At 42.0% G+C, this 19,946-nt stretch overlaps 1 protein-coding gene across 2 annotated transcripts; it reads left to right on the forward strand.

Moving 5' to 3' along the window:
- The first annotated feature begins 1,494 nt into the window (after positions 1-1,494).
- On the forward strand, positions 1,495-5,381 carry pus7l (pseudouridine synthase 7 like). Of its 2 annotated transcripts, none has more exons than XM_028398814.1 (10): positions 1,495-1,572; positions 2,038-2,866; positions 3,037-3,196; positions 3,284-3,503; positions 3,574-3,672; positions 3,753-3,834; positions 3,956-4,121; positions 4,393-4,519; positions 4,755-4,808; positions 4,899-5,381. In XM_028398814.1, the coding sequence occupies exons 2-10, from the start codon at positions 2,077-2,079 to the stop codon at positions 5,235-5,237; spliced, it is 2,037 nt and encodes a 678-aa protein (XP_028254615.1). In that variant the 5' UTR covers positions 1,495-1,572; positions 2,038-2,076; the 3' UTR covers positions 5,238-5,381. The 2 variants fall into 2 exon arrangements, with proteins under 2 accessions (XP_028254615.1, XP_028254608.1); XM_028398807.1 differs by having other exon boundaries at positions 1,511-1,682.
- The last annotated feature ends 14,565 nt before the right edge of the window (positions 5,382-19,946 follow it).

Here is a 19,946-nt window from a genome sequence, read left to right on the forward strand (position 1 = left end):
CAAAAAGAAGAAGAAAATAAATAAACAATTATTTGTCACCATGCTTCTAGTTAAAATTTGATATAATTTAATGGTGAAGCTGTTAATGTTAAATACCTTTGTTTATGATGATAAAATTCAAGTTATTTTTACTTTACTTTGCTTTATTACTTAACCCTTATGCACTGTTCGGGACATTTCTGTCCTCTGAGAGTAATTTTAGTTAGTTAGTAGTTTATTTTGGCCATAACTTTGTCAATATGTGAGCAAATTGAATTATTTCAAGCTTAATTTTACATAAATTTTGTTAATATGATTTTAAAATTTTTAATAGGTCAACGGTACACTTTAGATCATCGTGGTCTCAACTTTACTTCACTGTTACATTGAGCCAGAGCATCTCCCATATTTCATCTGTTTGACTTATTCAGTGGTGGGTTGACTTAGGAGGCAGATGGTGCAAAGAATGAAGCTACTGCCCCAACCCGTCCTGGGGTGCATTTGATGACTGTGCACAATTCTATTATTAAATGCCTTTCAGGTTGCTTAAATATTATGAGGCATCAACAACAAAATTTTGTGTTGACAAAATGTAATTGTCATCGTGGTAGAAGTTCTCAGCTATTTGTTGCATCCCTACATTCTTTGTTTTTGTTTACTCTATGAAGACTCTGTGGTTGTGTGTACTCACACACAACAAGTGTGCAAATGGCTCTATTCCTCTCTAACATAGACGCACAGTGTGTAGACACACAGTTATGTGCTAAAATACTCCCTATAACTCCATATACAGGCCAGAAACTACACTACATAAGCACAGGCCTGCAGGTAAAGGGTTAATAGGGTCATTAAGTTGTTAACTGTAAAAATCACAAATGTTACCTCCTACCAACAGGGTAAACCACCAACAATCAAGAATGCATGATTATGTAGTGCCATGGCTGTGCAGTCAAAAAATGTGGTTATAATGAAAGTCTATGGGACAAAAATGGCCACGAACAACACATTAGGGAGAAATTTTACTGATGTTTGACATGACCAAGACTGTAATAAAGGTTAAAAAAAATCCAGTCCACATTCACCTTTTCTATTAAAAATTAGCAATATTGTGTGTTTTTTCCATTTATTTGCACCACCCCTTATAAAATTGGCGATTAAAGGGTTAAAATCCTGGGGGAAAATGATTTTTTACTACTGTTGATCAGAACTGAAGTTAATTAAAAGGTCTATGCAAAAAAAATTTCAAAAAATAATTTATCTGATATATTTTTAAAACCGTTAGTTAGTGGACAAGTTAGGGGACATTCTTTTCTAAAATATCTTTTATATATCTCTTTTTATATATTGCTCTTTTGCACAGAAATTGGGTGACGCTTTAATCTCATTCTACTTGTGTATAGTAACAATAAAAGGCATTCTACTCTATTCTATTCTATTCTTTTCATGTCAAGTTGATGATCTTGAACGTGTTAATGTTACTATCCCTTTAAGAAAAGTCACATGACGGTCACGTGACGCGGAAGTAGGCCGTTTCAGCGTGGTTGTGTTTACAAGCGTCGCTTACAGCGTGCTGGTTCGCTGCGTAAACAAACAGTTGAGTTACCATTGTCGTTCCTAACACATTCATATTCTAGTTTTACGCCAGGAACGTAGTTAACTGGCGTCTTTTATACGCAGGCAGAGCTTTTATCGTCAATGTTGAGGTAGGTGTATGTGCAGAATACCGCAGAAGCAATGCTTCCGCGTGAAATGAAGCTTTATAATCATCTTTATTAGAATTCTTGCTCTACTTTAGAAATGTGTGTAAATTGTAACAGGCTTAATATGTGACCCTATTATGTGTCTGTCATGTCATTACCACGCATTCAGGCCATAGAAGTAATAATGAGTGTAAGATTTAACTGAAGCTATCGCACAGTCATACATTTAATCATTTGAATCAGCACTCTGTCTTGTACTTGTGTCCGAAATGTGCAGTATAGCACTAATTAAAGTTTGTATTCAGTGATATTACAGAAGGCAGAGTTTGTTAACGTTTTATTTCTGTTTCACCTGCAGGAATAAGTCAAAAGTCTGCAGTATTCAGATAAAGTGACCATGAGGCAGGACAGTGAGTCTTTGAACATCCCTACATGTTTCATATCAGACCATGAAGGTTTTCTTGGAAGCATCAAAACCTTTATTGAAGACTTTGTGGTGACTGAGATAGGCATTGATGGACAACAAGTACAAACAGCAGCAGCCTCACACACAGCAGGCTGTGCCTCCTCATTTGGAAACAACAAAACCAGAGCGGAATGTAAGGAGAACAGTCATTCTGCAGCCTCGCAGGACGGCGATGTTTCATTAGAGTGGGGGGCAGACGTTCCCGTGCCTGGTCTAGGGAATTTTGATTTAGGTGTGATTTTAGGCCAATCAGTGAGTGAAGAGCTCGAGCAGTTTGTGTCCACTCTGAGGGATAAAAACCCAGCCGAGCTGGAGCTCTCTCTGGGATCCTTTGCCGACAAACACCAGAGAGCCAACGTCCACCGAGCAGTCAGACACCGCTTCCCCTTCCTCATGACGATCACAATTCAGCCTGAGATCAGAGTGAGGGAAGACCCAGACTACAGAGAGCTCTCACAACTGGTTAAAGAAGACGAAGCAGAGGACTTTTTTAGGTTTATAGATGCTAAAGTGCAAGGATCGTCATACACATTTGGTCCTGATGACAATAAGGAGCACAGGACTGCGGTCCACCACTTCCTGAACCGAAGGTTTGGGAAACTGGTGGAAACTAAAAGCTTCATTGATCAGGGGAGGACATCGATCTCAGTCAGGCTGAGAGAGCGGGGAAGGCCGAAGAAGAGAACCGCAGAGGAGCGTAAGGAGGAGGACGTCTACACTGGTAAGATGGCAGCATTTTTGTACTTATTGACCGTTGTCTCAAATATAACTTTAAATGTGTAATTGTCCAACCAGAAGTTAAAAATGTTGTTGCCACATTAAATTTTTGGATTTTGACATTCTTGTTACTAAAACTGTAATATATTAACCAGTCGTGTTTGTGTATGTCAGCGTTCACTCTATGCAAGGAGAACCTGGAAACTCTGGAGGCCATCAGCTACATGGCAGCAGCTCTCGGGATCCTGCCGTCTGATTTCACCTACGCTGGGATCAAAGATAAACGAGCCATCACCTACCAGTCCATGGTCGTTAAGAAGGTCTCACCTCTACGGTAGGGCTGATTTACAGATTCTGTCTTAAGATTCTTTTGATCTTTCTACAATGACCTCTTACATGATCTGCTGTTACATATCGTCAGGTTGAAAGAGAAGGCAGCAGAGTTTGAGAGGAGAGGCATACGCCTGTCTCAGGTGCACTCTGTCAGCGAGCCTCTCCGACTGGGGCGACTGCGGGGGAACCATTTTGACCTGGTGGTCCGTGACCTAAGGCCGCATGGGGATGCTGACACGCACTCCTCTGGTGTGGATAAACATACTCGCCTGGCAGCATTGGTGAAGGAAGCAGTAGAGAACGCCAAGGTACTATTTACATTTCAGTCTGAAATACATTTATGAAGCACATTTTTCACACATATTCTCATTTTTCTAGACCAGAGGTTTCGTCAACTACTACGGACCACAGAGGTTTGGCACAGGACAGAGTGTTCAGTCTGATGAAGTAGGACTGGCTCTGCTGAAAGAAGATATGGTAAGTAATAATAATGCTAAAGGTGAGCTAGTGCTGTTTGTCAGACAACACAGCGTTCAGTGTTTGTTGTTGTGTGTCAGGTGAGTGCTGTGCGTCTGTTCTTCACTCCTGAGGACGGTGATGACCCCCAGAGTCACGCAAAGAGACATTTCCTCCAAACAGGTGAGAGAAAACTTAAAACAAATCAAAGAATCAGCTGAAATCAATCATTGAATTGTGGGAACATAACTAATACGGCAAATTTATATCGTAAATCATATGATTTTCTCATTTTTCATATTAGATAATGCAAAGGAGTCTCTGGCGCTGATGCCGTTGTCCAAAGCCAGGGAGCGGCTGATGCTTCGAGCTCTGAACCGCTATGGTACTGGTCCAGATGGTTGCACCCAAGCCTGGCTTAGTCTGCCGCACAGCACAAGAGTGTTCTACCCTCATGCCTACTGTAGCAGGTCAGCTACAAGAGAACAACACAACACAGTTTTACAGGATTCCCTGTCTAATCTAGATATTTCTAGAATCCTAGATTGAGCCTGAAGTAAACACACATTAAGGGTGCAGCAAAATAAATACATTTTTTCCATGTTGTCCAAATTAAGATTGGTAAGTAATGGTAAAAGAAAGTATGACTAAGAAATACCATCTAGACGTTGTGAGTACTGTTAAACGATCTTGTCCAATATTGCTCACATAAACGTGATTTTTTTTGTCGTTTGTTGTCAGAGTGTGGAACGAGGCTGCAGCACACAGACTGACCACACTGGGTCACAACGTCAGACAAGGAGACCTGGTCTGGATACAAGACAGTCAAAACAAAATGGAGGACTCGGGTGAAACCAGCTCAGCTCAGGTATAAATGAATTTTAACAGCAATAATTAAATGTGATATTTATTTGATGACACGGCAGTCACAGAAGGACAGAAATCATGTTTGACGCTTGCTTGTGACCTTACCACAGACAAACAAGAGGGTCCAAAGCCAGCTGATGGCACTGACCTCAAAGATTCCATAAAATCAATCCAGAGAGCCAGAGAGTCATGTAGACGGTTATTTAATGACATTTCTTTTGCTTTTGCTTTTCCAGATCCATGTGGTGACAGATCAAGAGGAGCAAGGTGGCGTCTTCACACTAGAACAAGTATGCGTCGTCTTCTTCTACTACTTTATCTACTAAATCTCATTAGTTATCATTTTAACACCGCTGCTATGAACTTTATCATCTTCTCAGGTGCTGTTACCAATGCCAGGAAACACAGTGAAGTATCCAGAAAACGCAGTGGGGACATGGTACCACGAGAGACTGGCCAGAGACGGACTGGACGACAGTCGCTTCAGAGTCAGCAGCCTGAAACTGAACCTGCCCGGCAGTTACCGCCCCCTCCTGGCAGTCCCACACAACCTCAGCTACCAGCTGCAGAGAGCAGCCAGAGGAGAGTCTGGAAGAGCGGCGGTGATGGGAGAAAGAACGCAGGACTCCGATTCGCTCAGTCTCACCTTAAACTTCGACCTGAACTCGTCCTGCTACGCCACCATCTGCCTCAGAGAGATTATGAAGTGTGACCTCTGAAGCTCAACGGGACATTGTTGTTTTTGTAACATACACAGTTTTGTACTTTCATTGTCATACATTATCTATGGTGTTTCGGTTTTGTTGTTGAAATGTGGAACAGAAAAGTGCAGTTGATGAGACAGTAAGATAATGAAAGCGTGCCACTGCCAAATGTGAACAAAGTTAAATGTAAAAGCATGTGTCCTGTGCTGAGAATAAAACCTTTAGAATAATAAAATCATGTATTTTAGTTATTTCTTAAACTTTTATTTTCTTAGGAACTTGTGATTTTTTTAAAAGATTTTTTGTTTTGCATTTTTTATTTTGATCATCTCAAAAGGGTTACGTTTTAAAAAAAGTCATCTTAAATGTATTTTTTGCTTGTAATGTAGATTACACATAATAAATGTCAAAATGCATACACACATATGCTGTATCTATCCACATTTTCCATATAGTCGGTGGAACACACATATTTTGATTTTTATACGACCTTAAATAAAAGGTTTTCCAAATATTTCAAAAAAAGAAAAAGAAAATCACTGAACTAAAAAAAATGTTATAATGTGCATTTAATTTGTTTTCAGTTTATTTAATTTACTCATATTTCCATTACAAACTCACTACAAACAAATATTCTTGATCTATTCTTGAAAGATTCTACTGCTTCTTATGGTACTTGCCCGCTATGTACCACCAGGGGGCGACAACACACAAGTCATGACCTCTGTTGCTCCAATTTAACTCCTGCTAAAGTTGGGATGATTTTAACTTCCTTATCTGAGAGGAAACAGCACCTGCAGCAGGCAGCTCCCATGTTAACGATAATATTACTCCTAATGTGTGACCGAGTCCATCGCACCACAGTTCTGGGAATCCATTGTGGTGTGAAATAGGGCCAGAAATGTTATAAACCAATAAAAAATATAATGAAGCATTAAACTCTGGCGTAATGATGCTGCTGCGTTCAGAATGGAGCCAGCGCTGCCTTCTGTGACTAATTCGTGGAATTTTGATGAGCATATAAAACCTCTCTTATGAATAACTGGATGTACCTCTGAGCTATTTTTAATACCCATCACTGTAAAGCAATATGGATGTTTTAGTTGGAGGTGGGTTCTGACATGTAGCCTGTCATCGAACCAGAGCAGCGTTTGATGAAGTACCTGTCTGTGAGCTAAACTGTCTGCCAAAGAGACACATTAACAGTAATGAGTTTCTTCACATGTGGAAGAGTTGTGTTACAGAGTGACATGCTATCCAACAGAAGGGAGAGAGGATCATTGAAATCCTTGTACTTACAGACTACACCTTAGATATTATTAAACGCTTTGCGCCTCAGGAGTCAAACTTAATCTTGATGATGATTCATTTCACAAGGTGATTTTTTTTGTTTTGTTTTGAAACTAATGACAGGAGTCATGTGCTGGGTGAATTCCCCCTCGTCCCCTTCGCATAAATTCTACATTAAAAGCAGGACGATACGATCCTCAGCTGTGACTCTTCTACACGGACAGACCTGACCTCTCTCCCTCAGGCTGATAGATAAATGTTGACCCACTTCAGCAGCAAAGATGACAAATGTTATTATGCGACCCTTGAAAGGCAGCACAACGAGGAGGAAGTCGAGGATTATGAAAGAGACTTGTCACAGACGCACTTATCAGACACTATAAGAGTGAGGTATAAGACACAACCAAGACTAACCTATGTGTCATGTTAAAGCCTTATAAAGCATGAAGTTTTAGATTTTGAGAATGAAAATGGCTGCCTTGTACCTCCAAAAGGCAAGCAAGTCACAAGTGTCAAAATTATGACCTCTGAGTGGACAGGGTGTGTCATGGCTGTCTCATGAGATCAGTGCAGTCATTCCCCATAATGATGTGACCCTTCTCCATGTTGTCCACCATCAGAACAGAAGACATATTAACTGTAAATAAGCAGCCAAATTACATATTATACAAACAAACACACATATATATAAACAGCTACACACACAGACGTGCACTCTGGTGACCTTTGACCTGTCTGAGTTGCCTCTGTTTGATTGACAGGAGTGTTTTCACTAGAGCTGATGCGTGCATGTCCCTCTGTATGTGTGTGTGTGTTTTGAGCTTGTCTGTGCCTGTGAAAAGATAAAGCGTCTGTCTCTGTGTGTGTTGTTGTTTCTAAGCCCCGTCAACCATGTTGCTGCAGGAACCACTGCTGAGTGTGACGGTTTGTGTGTACAAGGTGACTGAGTGCAACCTCATGAGAGGTCGGACAAGCATAAGCGATGTCACAATGTCGGAGAAAGAAAGCGTTTCGAGCACACAGAGATATTTTTGGACTCGTTTCTGCTGCTTTGATTGCGAAGAATGCAGTCATGGAGGGAGCAGTTGTTGTTAAAATCAGACCTTGAAATGTCTTGGAAAGGATTGTACTGCATTCAAATTTCACATTTCACACATGATTTTCTCTGTGGGGGGGGGGGGGTTGAACTGATGGTGGGGTGTGTTTTTTTTTATTATTATGGGACTGTGTCAGTCAACAGTCGAACCAGCTGACCCCTGTGCAGGCCAGAGGCCGCTCTGTCACACATTTAGTCTCACATGTGAGGGCGCCTGCATGTGGAAAATAGGCTGACCCGATAACTGCAGCCGAGATATCGAAGAGTGGAAAGGAGTGGAACCAGCTGCGCCTGTGTGAGATTGATTAATGGATACATTAATGCATTATATAGCAGGGATGTGATGCTGACTGAGTGTGAATCCCAGCCTTAGCCAAACTTCACTTAAAAAGGTCACAATTGTGTCACATGCCAGTTAAAAGTTTATGATTTCCTCAACGCCAAATGTGGCACATGGTTGCAACCAGTGCGGAAAATTAATTCAAAATAGCCCTAAAACACCTGGTGACTCAAATATACAGGCGAGACTGGCTTGTTGTTGGCTTTTGGGTGTCCATTTAGTGGAAAAAAAAGTTAATTTCCTGCCCTGTTTGTGACCCAAAGCAACAACCGGCTCCGACATAACACCAGCGGGATCGAGCTAAACTGCCTGCACATGAGCCACTATAATGGGTTACACGCTACAACTGGGGAATTTTTCTCACACTGTAAAAGTTAAGAGAGAAAAAAACTGTTAAACCTCTGCACGGGTACACTGAGCGATCTGTGCCAGAGTAGGAGAAGAAGTCTGTTGACCGGCTGGGACACTCAGGGGAAGTGAAGGAAAGCTCATTATTTTTAATGACGTCTCTCTGCTGGCAGGAGACACAGAAAAAGAGAGAGAGAGAGAGAGAGACCATATCACCTCCTCAGTGTTGGACTGCAACACTAAAACTTTCCTCACCAGAAACAGACAAAAAAACATTTCAGAATTTATACCTTACTACTATACATGATGGTTAGCTTAGCTTAGCATACAGATATGTGGAAATGGGGTGAAGCCTGGAGTATATCTGTCTATGTATAGATTTTAGAATGCACACAATGTAAAGTATCTTTCATTGTATGGAAAATTATAATAAATAATTTGCACTCGTGGCTGTATTTTTGTATCCAATAAAACACCTTCATTCATTTTTGATGTGTATTTCTGCTGCTGCAGAGCAGTGGGTGGTGCCTGCTCAGGATTCAACCAATCACATCACACTAGACTTTTGGGGACGGGAAAATAAAGATGCCAGACAGGCCGTGGTTAGCGATAGCACTACGATGTGTACAGATTTAGAGAGCTCAGATATGTTATCAAAAAGAAAGCAAGTCAAATGTCAGACTCCTCCTGCACTGTTAAATAAATACTATTCCAAGCAGAAGTTGTTTATACAAGATAAATATACTTAGAGTATATATATAAAAAAGGTTTTTGTTTTCTTGTCTGTTTCTTACCACACACACACACACAAGCTGTGAAGCAGATCGCTGAGGTTTGGCGTCTTGCGTCCTTTGATTGCCATCAACCTCTCTCTTTTACATCAATCAGTGTCTCGGTGGTGTAGCTGGTTTGGAGCCTGACTGTAGTCCTGTAATTACCTTGTTGACTAAATCCCAGCTGTGTGTGCGTGTGTGTGTATGCATTGGTAAAATGTGTGTGTCCGTAGAGAGATAGGAATGAAAATAGGAGTCAGGCCACATCGGAGCTGCACTGATGCGTCTGCCGCCCGAGGAGGAAAGTCAGAGCTGTCTCCGTGGTGATTGATGGAGCGGCTTCTTGTCCTGATAGAGGTTACTGAGGAGCTCTGAGGGACTGTAGCTTTTTTCCTAATGCTCTTAAATATTCTGCCTCCATTCGTCCTACATATTCTACACTTTCTCACCCCCCCCACACTCTCCCTCTTGTTTTACAAAGGAATGACATATACTGTTTACATTATGATACAGCCATGCACTAAATGATCTCACATGCAGCCATGCTTTGACCATTAGATAATATGTTGAGGAAAGTAAAAGCACTATTTATCATAGATGTAGGCTAACAGACACATTGTAGCTGTACCTCAAATAGGATAAGGCATCTACTCAGTACTGTTATTCTCTATCTGTCTACACAAACAGTCAGGCATCAGGCCGATGACACATATATCTAATCAGAGTTTAATTCAGCATTAAGCTAAACTCCCACCGATGATGATAATCCGGTCCAGTATTCTCGCGTTCTGTTCTTCGTTTGCTCATCTTTGGTTTCTGCTCTGGCTCAATAAGAAACTGCATAGCTTCTTCTTAGCTGCTGGCTAACTCCTGCTGTGAGCAGCTACAGCAACAAGGGCATGATGAACGTCATTAAAGCAGGTCGTAATTCTGTGGGTGTTCCTACCTAAAACACAGAGGTACATACTGGTGGTGCAGATGGTGAAAGCTGATGAACGGGGTTCGTTTACACTGTTATGAGTTGATATACCATCAAAAGTGATTTTATAAGCATCATTTTAAGAGAAAAAAAACTACACAGTATCACCTAAATGTCACGACCTGGTGTATTTATGGTTTTGTTTTCCTTGTTTTGGGTTTTTAGTTTGATCTGTGTTTAGTTATTGTTATTTTCCTGTAGTCCTGGTGTTTTGTTTCCCTGGGTTTGTGTTTAGTTGTCTAGTCTTGTCTTGTGTTTCCTGTTTTACTTCGGCAGGCCTGTCCTCCCTGTGTATTGTCTTGTGTTTTACTTCCTGTGTTTTCCCTCCTTGTTGATTACCTGCCCTGCCCCCACGTGTGTTAAATTAAAGACTCTTGAACTTTGAACCGCTCTGTGTTTTGCACCTGTGTCCGCTCCTCTGACAAAACCCTGACACTAAATGCACAAAAAGTGTGTATATGAACAAGTGAATCTGCATCACATCCTTGTGTTGTTTTTATGTTGTTCTTGAAAAGACATGTCAACACACTCAGACTACTATAATCTTCTACAAGCTCTTTAACCACATACCATGTGTATGATGACCTCAAATGACCATCAGGGTGCTAATGATTTTTAGATTGATTTCATAGCTTCCAGGCCAAGGTTGGCATTAAAATCAAATTTGGCAGTTTGGTTTGAGATCATAAATCCATCACAGCTGGCAAGAGTTTTATTTAATATCACAAAAACAGCTGTTACCTCAAGATGGCTCCTGTCTACCTTCAGATGTAAGCGAAACGACTTTACCTTTATTCATCACAGAATCTAGTCCGATCTCAACACTACTACAAAAGTATCTGATGCTAACCAGCTAACCATGTGTATGCATTTGTAAAATGTGTGTGCCCAGGTGCACTGATGCGTCTGCCTCCCGTAATGCTAACCAGAAGCTAGTTTAGATAAGTTCTTGACTGCTAAAAGCACCGTATTTGTTAATGTCCTTCTTTTTTTTTCCTGCTCTGTTTCTTGGTGATCGCCTAAAAACTGCTGTCAGGTCCAGACATAGCATAACACAACACACAGACACACAAATGCTGCACCACACCAAAGCCACAAAGTGTAAAACTCTACCCAGGTTCTCATTCAAATTTTGTCTCTTGGAGCTAAACAGAGCCGAAATGACGGGTTGAGAAGCAAAATCTGTTTAATGTCTAATTAAATTTAGTATGAGGGGAATTTTCTATGAAGGGAGTCTTTGTTCTGGAGCATCTGGACAACTCTGACGTCATCATCATTGATGATCATCAATCATTGTTCTACAACAGCAATTTGATTTAGTAAAAAAAGATATGAGAAAAATCATTTATCATCATAAATAAAGATGAAAACATTGAACTGTTGGGATCTGGATTGTGTGCACTTGGCTTTGGACAGGGAAAGAAATCATTCAGGCCACACAGGAAGAAACGTGAATACTCCTTCTTAAGATGTTTGGGATGATAAAACATAACCACTCTGTAGCAAAAGCATCCCATGACTGATCCCAAACACCCGAGCCATTTTCTCTCTCCATTGTTGAACTCTCTTATCAGCGCCTATGCTATGATTTGAGCAAACAGAGGGATAAGTGGATCGCCGTGCCCTCCTTATTTATTCACTGACATGGTTCTTTGGAGGAGTACAATGCCTGCATGTCTCCCTGATCTCCTGAGGGAGTTCAACACATTCAGATAGAGACATGAGAACATCCGTCGCAGTCAATTTATCCCAAATAGATTAATGTGCTACGCCAACGCAGTCAACCTGTCAAAATAAGGTTCGTCAGAGAGGTTGAGCAGGGGGGTTGCTGAACTTTCTTTTGACTGGATGTTTGCGTTGGAGTAGTCACGTATTATATAGTGAATTCCTCTGCCCAGAATACCTCCCTCCTCATCGAGGGCCACACAGTTGCCTTCTCCACTACAGTCCGTAACCTCAGCATCATCTTCGATTCCTCCCTCTCCTTCAAATCCCACATCAGCAACATCACCAGGACATAATTTTTCCACCTCCGTAGCATTGCCCGTCTCCGCCCCTCCCTCACTCACTCCACAGCCCAAATGCTTATCCATGCCTTCATCACTTCCAGACTTGACTACTGCAACAGCATTCTCTATGGACTTCCTTCCACTGACCTACAAAAACTACAGTATATCCAAAATTCAGCTGCCCGTTTACTCACCCACACCTGCTCCAGAGACCACATAACCCCTGCCCTCAAAAAACTTCACTGGCTCCCAGTTCAACACCGGATTCACTTCAAATTGCTCCTCCTCACCTACAAATCCCTCAATAACCTTGCCCCCCTTATCTTGCTACCCTTCTCCACAGCCATTCTCCCATCCGTCACCTTCGCTCCGCTGACTCCAAGCTTCTTTCCCCCATCAGAACAAAGCACCGCACCTTGGGTGACCGAGCCTTTTCTGCTGCCGCCCCAACCCTCTGGAACCCTCTCCCACAAAACATCAGAAACTCAGACTCTCTATCCTCCTTCAAGTCACTGCTCAAAACCCACGTGTTCAAACTGGCTTTCCCCCAATTACTCCCACTCCAGCTGTTAATGTGTGTTTGTCCCTGTGCGTTTTCTACTGCCCTGTTTGTAGAGTGTCCTAAAAAGCGCTCCTCTATATATATATATATATATATATTGTTATTATTAGCTTATCTCAATGGTAATGATCAATTAGCTTTATTCATTCGAGTAGTCAAATACCATTAGGATTAATAAGCTAATAGCTGCCCCCCCCCCCCCCCCCAAAAAAAGAAAAAAAAGAAAAATGCGACGACATAAATGTTATGGGCATATTGATAATAATCATGCAGCTGCACTGTGTAATAGAATAATAATGTGTCTGAGATGGACGGTCTGTTTATCTGTACGCAGTCTCAAGTCATTTGCTGCATGTTAGCGTGATTGCATTCCTATTTATATTTTCCACATTAGCTTACCTAAACCATAACAGTGCTCAAATTAGTCATGCAAGAAAAAAAAATGAGTGCACTTCAGCTCTATATATTTTGGAATGGATAGCTCCTGTTTCCTCTGCGCACCGTACAGGAACTCACTCTGCCTCTGACAGTCAGATTATATGATTCAGTGAGCACTGCTGAATAACTATGACCCCCAAAAATATGTCACAGGGTGGGCAACTCTTCAGCTTATTTGATGAGTATGACATTGGGAAAAGCTGCTCATGTTGTATTGGCCTTCTGACTCTGACACTCCACTGCGTTGTGATTTATCAAAATAAGGGGACCCTCATCTAAAGAGTTATCTTTGAATCTGTCAGAGAAGATTGGCTTCAACAATTCTTGAATTGAATTATTAGCATTTGAGACAGATTCTAGCATGACTGCATCTGAAAAATATACAGACTAGTGCAACGTTTCTGTCACATGTGAGTTATCTCAGCTTTTCTCATAAGGTTGAACAGCTGTGGAGGATAGAAAGTACCCCACTTAGGTACATTTAAAGTAAACTGGTTAAAGAAACATTATCTGAACGATGCGGCTGATAAGTTAGAAAGAGTAAACAGTGTGCTTATGAAGAGTAAGGGAATTTGTCTTTAATTCCTGCGCTCTGTTGTGAACAGCTCAATGGGATTAGTGAGATCTGAAATATGTGGATACCAAAAAACACAATAACACTCCTGTTAATAACAAAAACTAACTTTAAAGTGAATTATTTATAGCACAGTTCAGTGTGAGTCACGGTGTGGCCTCTTTCTGTCTCACGTTCTTTCCTTGTCTTGGCTGTATCTCCGGCCCTCCTCTCATCTGTTAAGAGATCGCCGAACGGCTTTTTTTAGAGAGAAAGCCAGACCTCTGTGGTTTGCAGAGCATATGACGGTTAAGGCCAGCTTTGCTTTGAGGTGTCGTCACCCATCTACATTATGCAACTACAAAGTGGATACTATTACTCTTCACCAGAGCTAAGAGGAAAAAGGCTGACTGTATTATGAGTCCATAGAGACACAGAGCTGTCAGATGATCCTGCTTGAACAGATACTTTTATTTTAATGAAGATATTTTGAAGTGATTGGGCCATAAAGTCTGCGGAAAGTAGATTTTTCCATTGTTCAGTTGAGCCTCATGGGTTTTCCATTAGGATTTTATGGATGTGTCCGACACTTGTTCGGACCGCTCAACCATAGCGGTGATGATGTCATCATCACACTCAAAAGTTCTGCACACGGGTAGAGCTCCAACTCCAAAAGGGCATCAGTTCTAGCATTGGAAAACATACATATAGTGTGTTTCATGGTCACACTTTGACTAACACACACACACACGCTCACATACATGTGTTAATGGAGTGCTCGGCCATTACAATCTGCCAAAACAACTCCACCGTACGCTGGCTTTGACTCGGAATAAAGTGTGTGATTAGAACTCTCTCTATGCTGTTCAGTTAGGATCAGGTGTGTGACTTTGTTTCCACGGCAGCAGCAGCACCTGAGCAGCTGTTACCTTGTCTTGAAGAATTTAAATTGATGCATAGTCCAAGTTCCTACATCTGCTGGCGTATTTTTTTTTCTGTTTCAGCTTGCTAAAACAAGACCCGACCCCGCTTTAAGGTTGTGAACTACACAGCAATGTGATGCAGAACGCAGCCATACCCTATAAAAAATAACTGCTTTACTGATCAAAATCAGTGGACACGCCCCTTTGCCTGCTGGATTCCCTTTTCCCCCTTGTCCTCACAGGTCCTGCTCGGAGGTATATGATATCGAATGACACATTCCCACACTTCCAGTCAGCCGTGGGAGAGTGGGGGGGGGGGGGGGGGGGGGTTTAGGGTTTGCGGCGGCACGATCTGGCCTCACACGTGCCTCGGTGCCAGAACTGGCCCACATTAGAGGCAGACACCTATGCAGATAATCCAGAGCAACGTCCAAACTGTAAGAGTATGCAGCGCGTGAAATACGTAAGAAGGTGAACAAGATAAGACGACAAGCTCAGGCTGTGAAATGTCATGATCATTATCACATGCTGGTTACAAGACAGAGAAAGAACAAGAGATATGAATTATGTAGCTTAGGTTAGCTTTAGCCTGAGACATCCAGTCGTGTATAAGGGGGTCCCTTACTTTTCACTGTGTGGTCTGATCACACTCCTGTGAGATGCCTGTGATCTTCATGCTCCCACTGCGGCCCATACCTGTGCCTTTTTACAACACCCCCTCCCCCATGGGACTCATGTTCCGCAGCTTGTTGGACTACAGGGTGAGAACCAAGTGTCGCAGTTCAGCACCGTCATGTGAATGAACTGCTGGGTTTTTTTTTTTTTTGTTTTTTTTTTTTTTTACAGACTGTCTTTGAAGGCAGGTTTTTCTTGGCCATTGGTTCCTGCATGTGTGTGTGAGGAAAATCTGTAACAAATCTTATTTCCCACAAGCATGCGACCCCCCCCCCCCCCCTTTTACATCTCTGATATATATCACCGATTCACAACACCACATCCACATGTTCGAGCTCTAGCTGGCGAGTAAACAAACATGTGTTTGTTTATCGTGTCTGGCTTGAGGTTTTAGGATGGAGCGTACGGTTTCATCGTGAAGCAGCCCTCAGAGCACAATGCTGATTAAGGACAGATTTTCTTGTAACAATAGACAATGTCCAAGAAAAAAAAAAACTGTTGGACTGCTGTGAAGAAACACAAAGGCCTCCGTTATTGTTGGAGTTTGATGGTACTGATATGTCACTGATTGGTCAGTCCTGAGGCGCTGAATCTGACTTCCAGGACTGACATTCAGGGGACTCAGTGATGGAAACTCATTTTCATATTTCTGGCCACCAGACCTTTGTCACACCAAAGGGATCAACTACACCTCTACCCACAGCTCCATCTCAAGGAAGTTAAACCATAGTTTCTTTAGCCTGAAGTCCACTGAAGAGAATCATTGAATGTATACTGGAACATGTTGGCCATGATCTCACTCATGGCCATCATGTTGCTGGCTTCAAAAGTGATATATTCAGTGTGAATTTCAAAACAAGCAAAAGGACTTTTTTTGTTTTTTTTTTCCCCTGAGTGGTGGTCCGTGTCACTGGGTGGCTGGTTATTAGTGTCACAGGCCATCACCTTCAGCCTGGACTAAATCTCCTTAAAAGAGCCTGAACAATGTTCCAGACTAAACTCCAAACAGCAGGATTTAGTGAAATGCGTCCAAATGAGCGTGTGATAGTACCTCAGTGCCTCAGAATGGTTCTTGTTCCTTCCCTGGCCATGTGAGAATTGCTGCCAGCCAATACAAACTGCATCGGGTTAAAAGTTTGGTCATTAATGGATGTTATTGAGTAGTTTGTTGCCAGGCTCTGAGGTAGAAGAGGGATTGGTGACGGCGAGTATTGTTAAACTGAAAAGTGTTTGAATAGGGGCCGAAACATTTCAGAAAATACTTGGAGATGATTGGATGAACTGTGTGTCAATCACCAAAGGCTATATTGTGTCAGTGAGGTCAAAGCATATGGCTGTGGTGGCTGGCTGGAGTATCGGACTGCCTCCTCCATGTTAGTGGATGGGACACGGAGCCAACTGTGCTCCTCAAATCCTTTATTTTTTTAAAGATGGTTTATGGCATCTTAGGTAGTTCTTATCAGGCTGATCTGCATTCTAATGCTCTTTAAACACAGTCTGCTAGAAAAGGAAGACGTAACGTCAACAGCCAATGGTGTGGCCAGGGTACTACACTCAACAGGAAGTGTTTTCAATGCCGGGGTGGAGCAGCAACAAAGTAACTTCAGAGACTCTGGGGGCATCTTATTTCTAGAGAACCCATAAAGGAGATATTTTTGCAGCACAGAGGCGTAGCCACGTCAACCATTAGTCTATGCTATGGGTCAACCTTCATCTATGCTAATCTTTTTGCATGTATGTCCAGTCAGTTCTACTTCATAGGATGCTGATGAAGCACCTTAGCTTTAATCCCATCATGATGAACGCTTGTGTGACAAAGCTATTGTTTCCTCAGACTCTGGTAAGCTAACGCATCAGTGCAATTCACTATAATTGCATTGATAGTTAAAATAGCCAAAGTGATGTATTTGGTGGGAAGCATGCATTAGCAGCATGCTAACAAAATAACAAATGCAGATTTTTAGCACGTAGCAGCTTATCTGACCTAAGTACAGTCTGAGTTATCTCTATAGTAACTTGTTATTTTAGCACGTTAGCTTTTTTTTTTGAAATACAAAAATGACATGCAAAGTTAAATGCTAATTTTACATATTACTTGACGGATCCTATTACAAACAGTGATGTTGATATTGTTTGTTGTGCTGCCCCTTGAACTGGTTTGAATTTTACGATACAAAGTAAATACGATGCTTCCTGTGTATCATGACTGCAGGTTTTTCAGACTGTGGCCAAAACAAAGCTTTATCTGGAGATCCCAAACTCCTGCGTCTGACACCAGAATCCTCCATCTGACAAGAGTCACGCCTGCACTCTGAAAGCATTAAAGCACTCGCTGTATAATAAATGTAGCTCTTAGCGTAAGTTCAATCAGGAAGACTCTGTTTCCCATCATTCACCATTTATCCCTATCCGCTTCCTAATCTTTCTCCCTCTATCCCTCACTCCTCTGCTCCCCCCCCTCTCTTCTGCTCTCATAGTCAAGTGCTTAATAGAAAGCACCTCCCTCACCAATCAGCTGTGGCTTTCCATCCCTCTCCTGACCAATCACAGCTTAGCACGAAATTCTAAAGTCTCAAGCTCCTGTCCAGCTGTCTTCTGATCTAACCCGGCTACCCTCCTCCACCCCAAGCACCACCAGATCCACGCCAGATAAGGCCTCCTATCTCCTGCCCTCCAGCTCTCCACCACCACCAGGTCTAGAACCCGGGGGGATCTTCTGATCCAACGGCCTCTCCTCTTGCGTTTTCCCTCCTTTTCGGATGTGGTCTTCACGATGGGGTCTAGGACGTCAATGCACATTCAAACTTTGTACTCATGATTGAAATAGTGTTTTCTGAAGATACCAGAACATGTGGCATAAGGAGAAGCTTTTTTCCCCCTCTCTTTTTTTTAATGTTTCTAAAGATTGGAAACACATGCGCACGGTAACATTCCTGTCAGGGAAATCTTTGTCAAACGGTTTATCATCAGCCTATAAAAACAAATGCTGGTTTGTCAGCTTGAGTTGCCTCCGCATGCTTTTATTTGTCCTTCGGTATAAATCAATTTCCAAAAAGCAGCTTTTTTTTTTCTCCGACTAAATGATGGATATTTTTTCATATTTGGATCAACAGTAAATGTATTCCATATGGTTCACCCTGCACACCTGGTCGGTGGAGTTTAAGAATCCAACACTAGTTCAAATATGTCTTACATATTATTGCTTTAAAAATAATAATAATATATCGAACTGGAAAATAGACTTAGCTCCAGTGGATTTTACCAAAACAAACCCTAAAGCTTATAGATATCAACTGAGCGTAATTGCCCACTTAACAATCCTCAATGACACCAGCAGACAGCGGCCTATCTCTGCATCACTGATCCACCAGGCAGAGGAGGAGCGTGTCGCAACAGATCAGCCGCCTGTTAAAAGGCAGTCATGCTAATGGTAACAGTGTGTTTTCTCCCCCTTAGTAGATGCCTCCAGCGGGCCAACGGCCATGTGCGCCTCCCCTGGGCTAGCTCCCCTCCTATACCCTGCAATTTCTTTTCTTTTTTTTTTTCCAAGGATAACTGGAGCCGGTTATTTCCACACAGGGGTCAAAGACAAATGTAGGGGCATCATTTGGAGGCAGGTTCAGGGGGAGTTCAAGGAAAAGGCATCATTTTCACAATTAGCCTTGGTGTAAGTACCGAGGTCCTTTTTCATAATTGAAGCTTTTGCTTTTTGAGTATAATGTTTATAAGCACCGCCATGGATGGATCAGATCAGGTTTCATCAGTTCCTGTTGTGTGTTCTTTATACCGGACTAACTGTCAGGTAGTAGGTGTGTATCTGCATGTCAGTGTGTGTTTACATGTATTGACGTATGGCGTTTTTAATTACATAGAGAAGCCAGTCTTCTAGATGTTCTGATCATGGTGGTCCACCTCTTCAATCAAGTAACTGACCAGTTTCTAGGATTTATAAGCCTGTTGTTGCAGTCATGGTCCCAGAAGGATAAACCCTAACTGTGTTAACAACAGGTGTGGTTTGACCTACTCTTTCAGCCTATCTGGACATTGTGAGGAGGTGCATTAGAATATTTGGTTGTGGCCCTCTCCCATGACTTGCTTTACAGCACAAGTACCATGCTGTATTTCCCAGAAGCAACCCTCAGCTCCACCAAAAACACATGCACTAGCATGCACTATTTTCATGATCATTTGTGCCTGACCTGATCAACCTGAACTGTGCAGATCAAGCAGATGGGAAGTCAGACACAAGAACAGCATAAAGAAGGAATTGGACATCTCTCCGCTGTAAGAAGTCATTTAGTACCTTAGTCATAGAGTCAGGGTTATAGAAGGTGACCAATGGTAGATACCACCAAGGCCAGTGGCCAAATACGGCAGCAATTTTGGAGACAATGGAGAGTGTTTCATCAGAAAAGAGGAGAAACTGAGTCATGTTTGCAACAGAGTCAATAAATACGTTTTTAAAAAATGCCATTTAAACCTAAAAATAAATGCAGTGTTAAACCTGGATATTTAGGTGCAACTTTAACTCATCAAAGGTAGCATTTTTTATTTTGTGGAAGGGTGAAAAGGGTGAAGAGGATGAGAAAAAAGGTGCCTCTGTCTGTCAGATGTTTTATTCATTTTCTATCTCAAAGCCAGATGGAAGACGTTTGTTACACAGACCATCATAAATTCTTTAAGGACGGGTTCAGGTTGGGCACAGAGAGAGAGAGAGAGAGAGAAACAGAGCTAGAGA

This window comes from Parambassis ranga, chromosome 2 (assembly GCF_900634625.1).
Source record: "Parambassis ranga chromosome 2, fParRan2.1, whole genome shotgun sequence".
Taxonomy (NCBI): domain Eukaryota; kingdom Metazoa; phylum Chordata; class Actinopteri; family Ambassidae; genus Parambassis; species Parambassis ranga.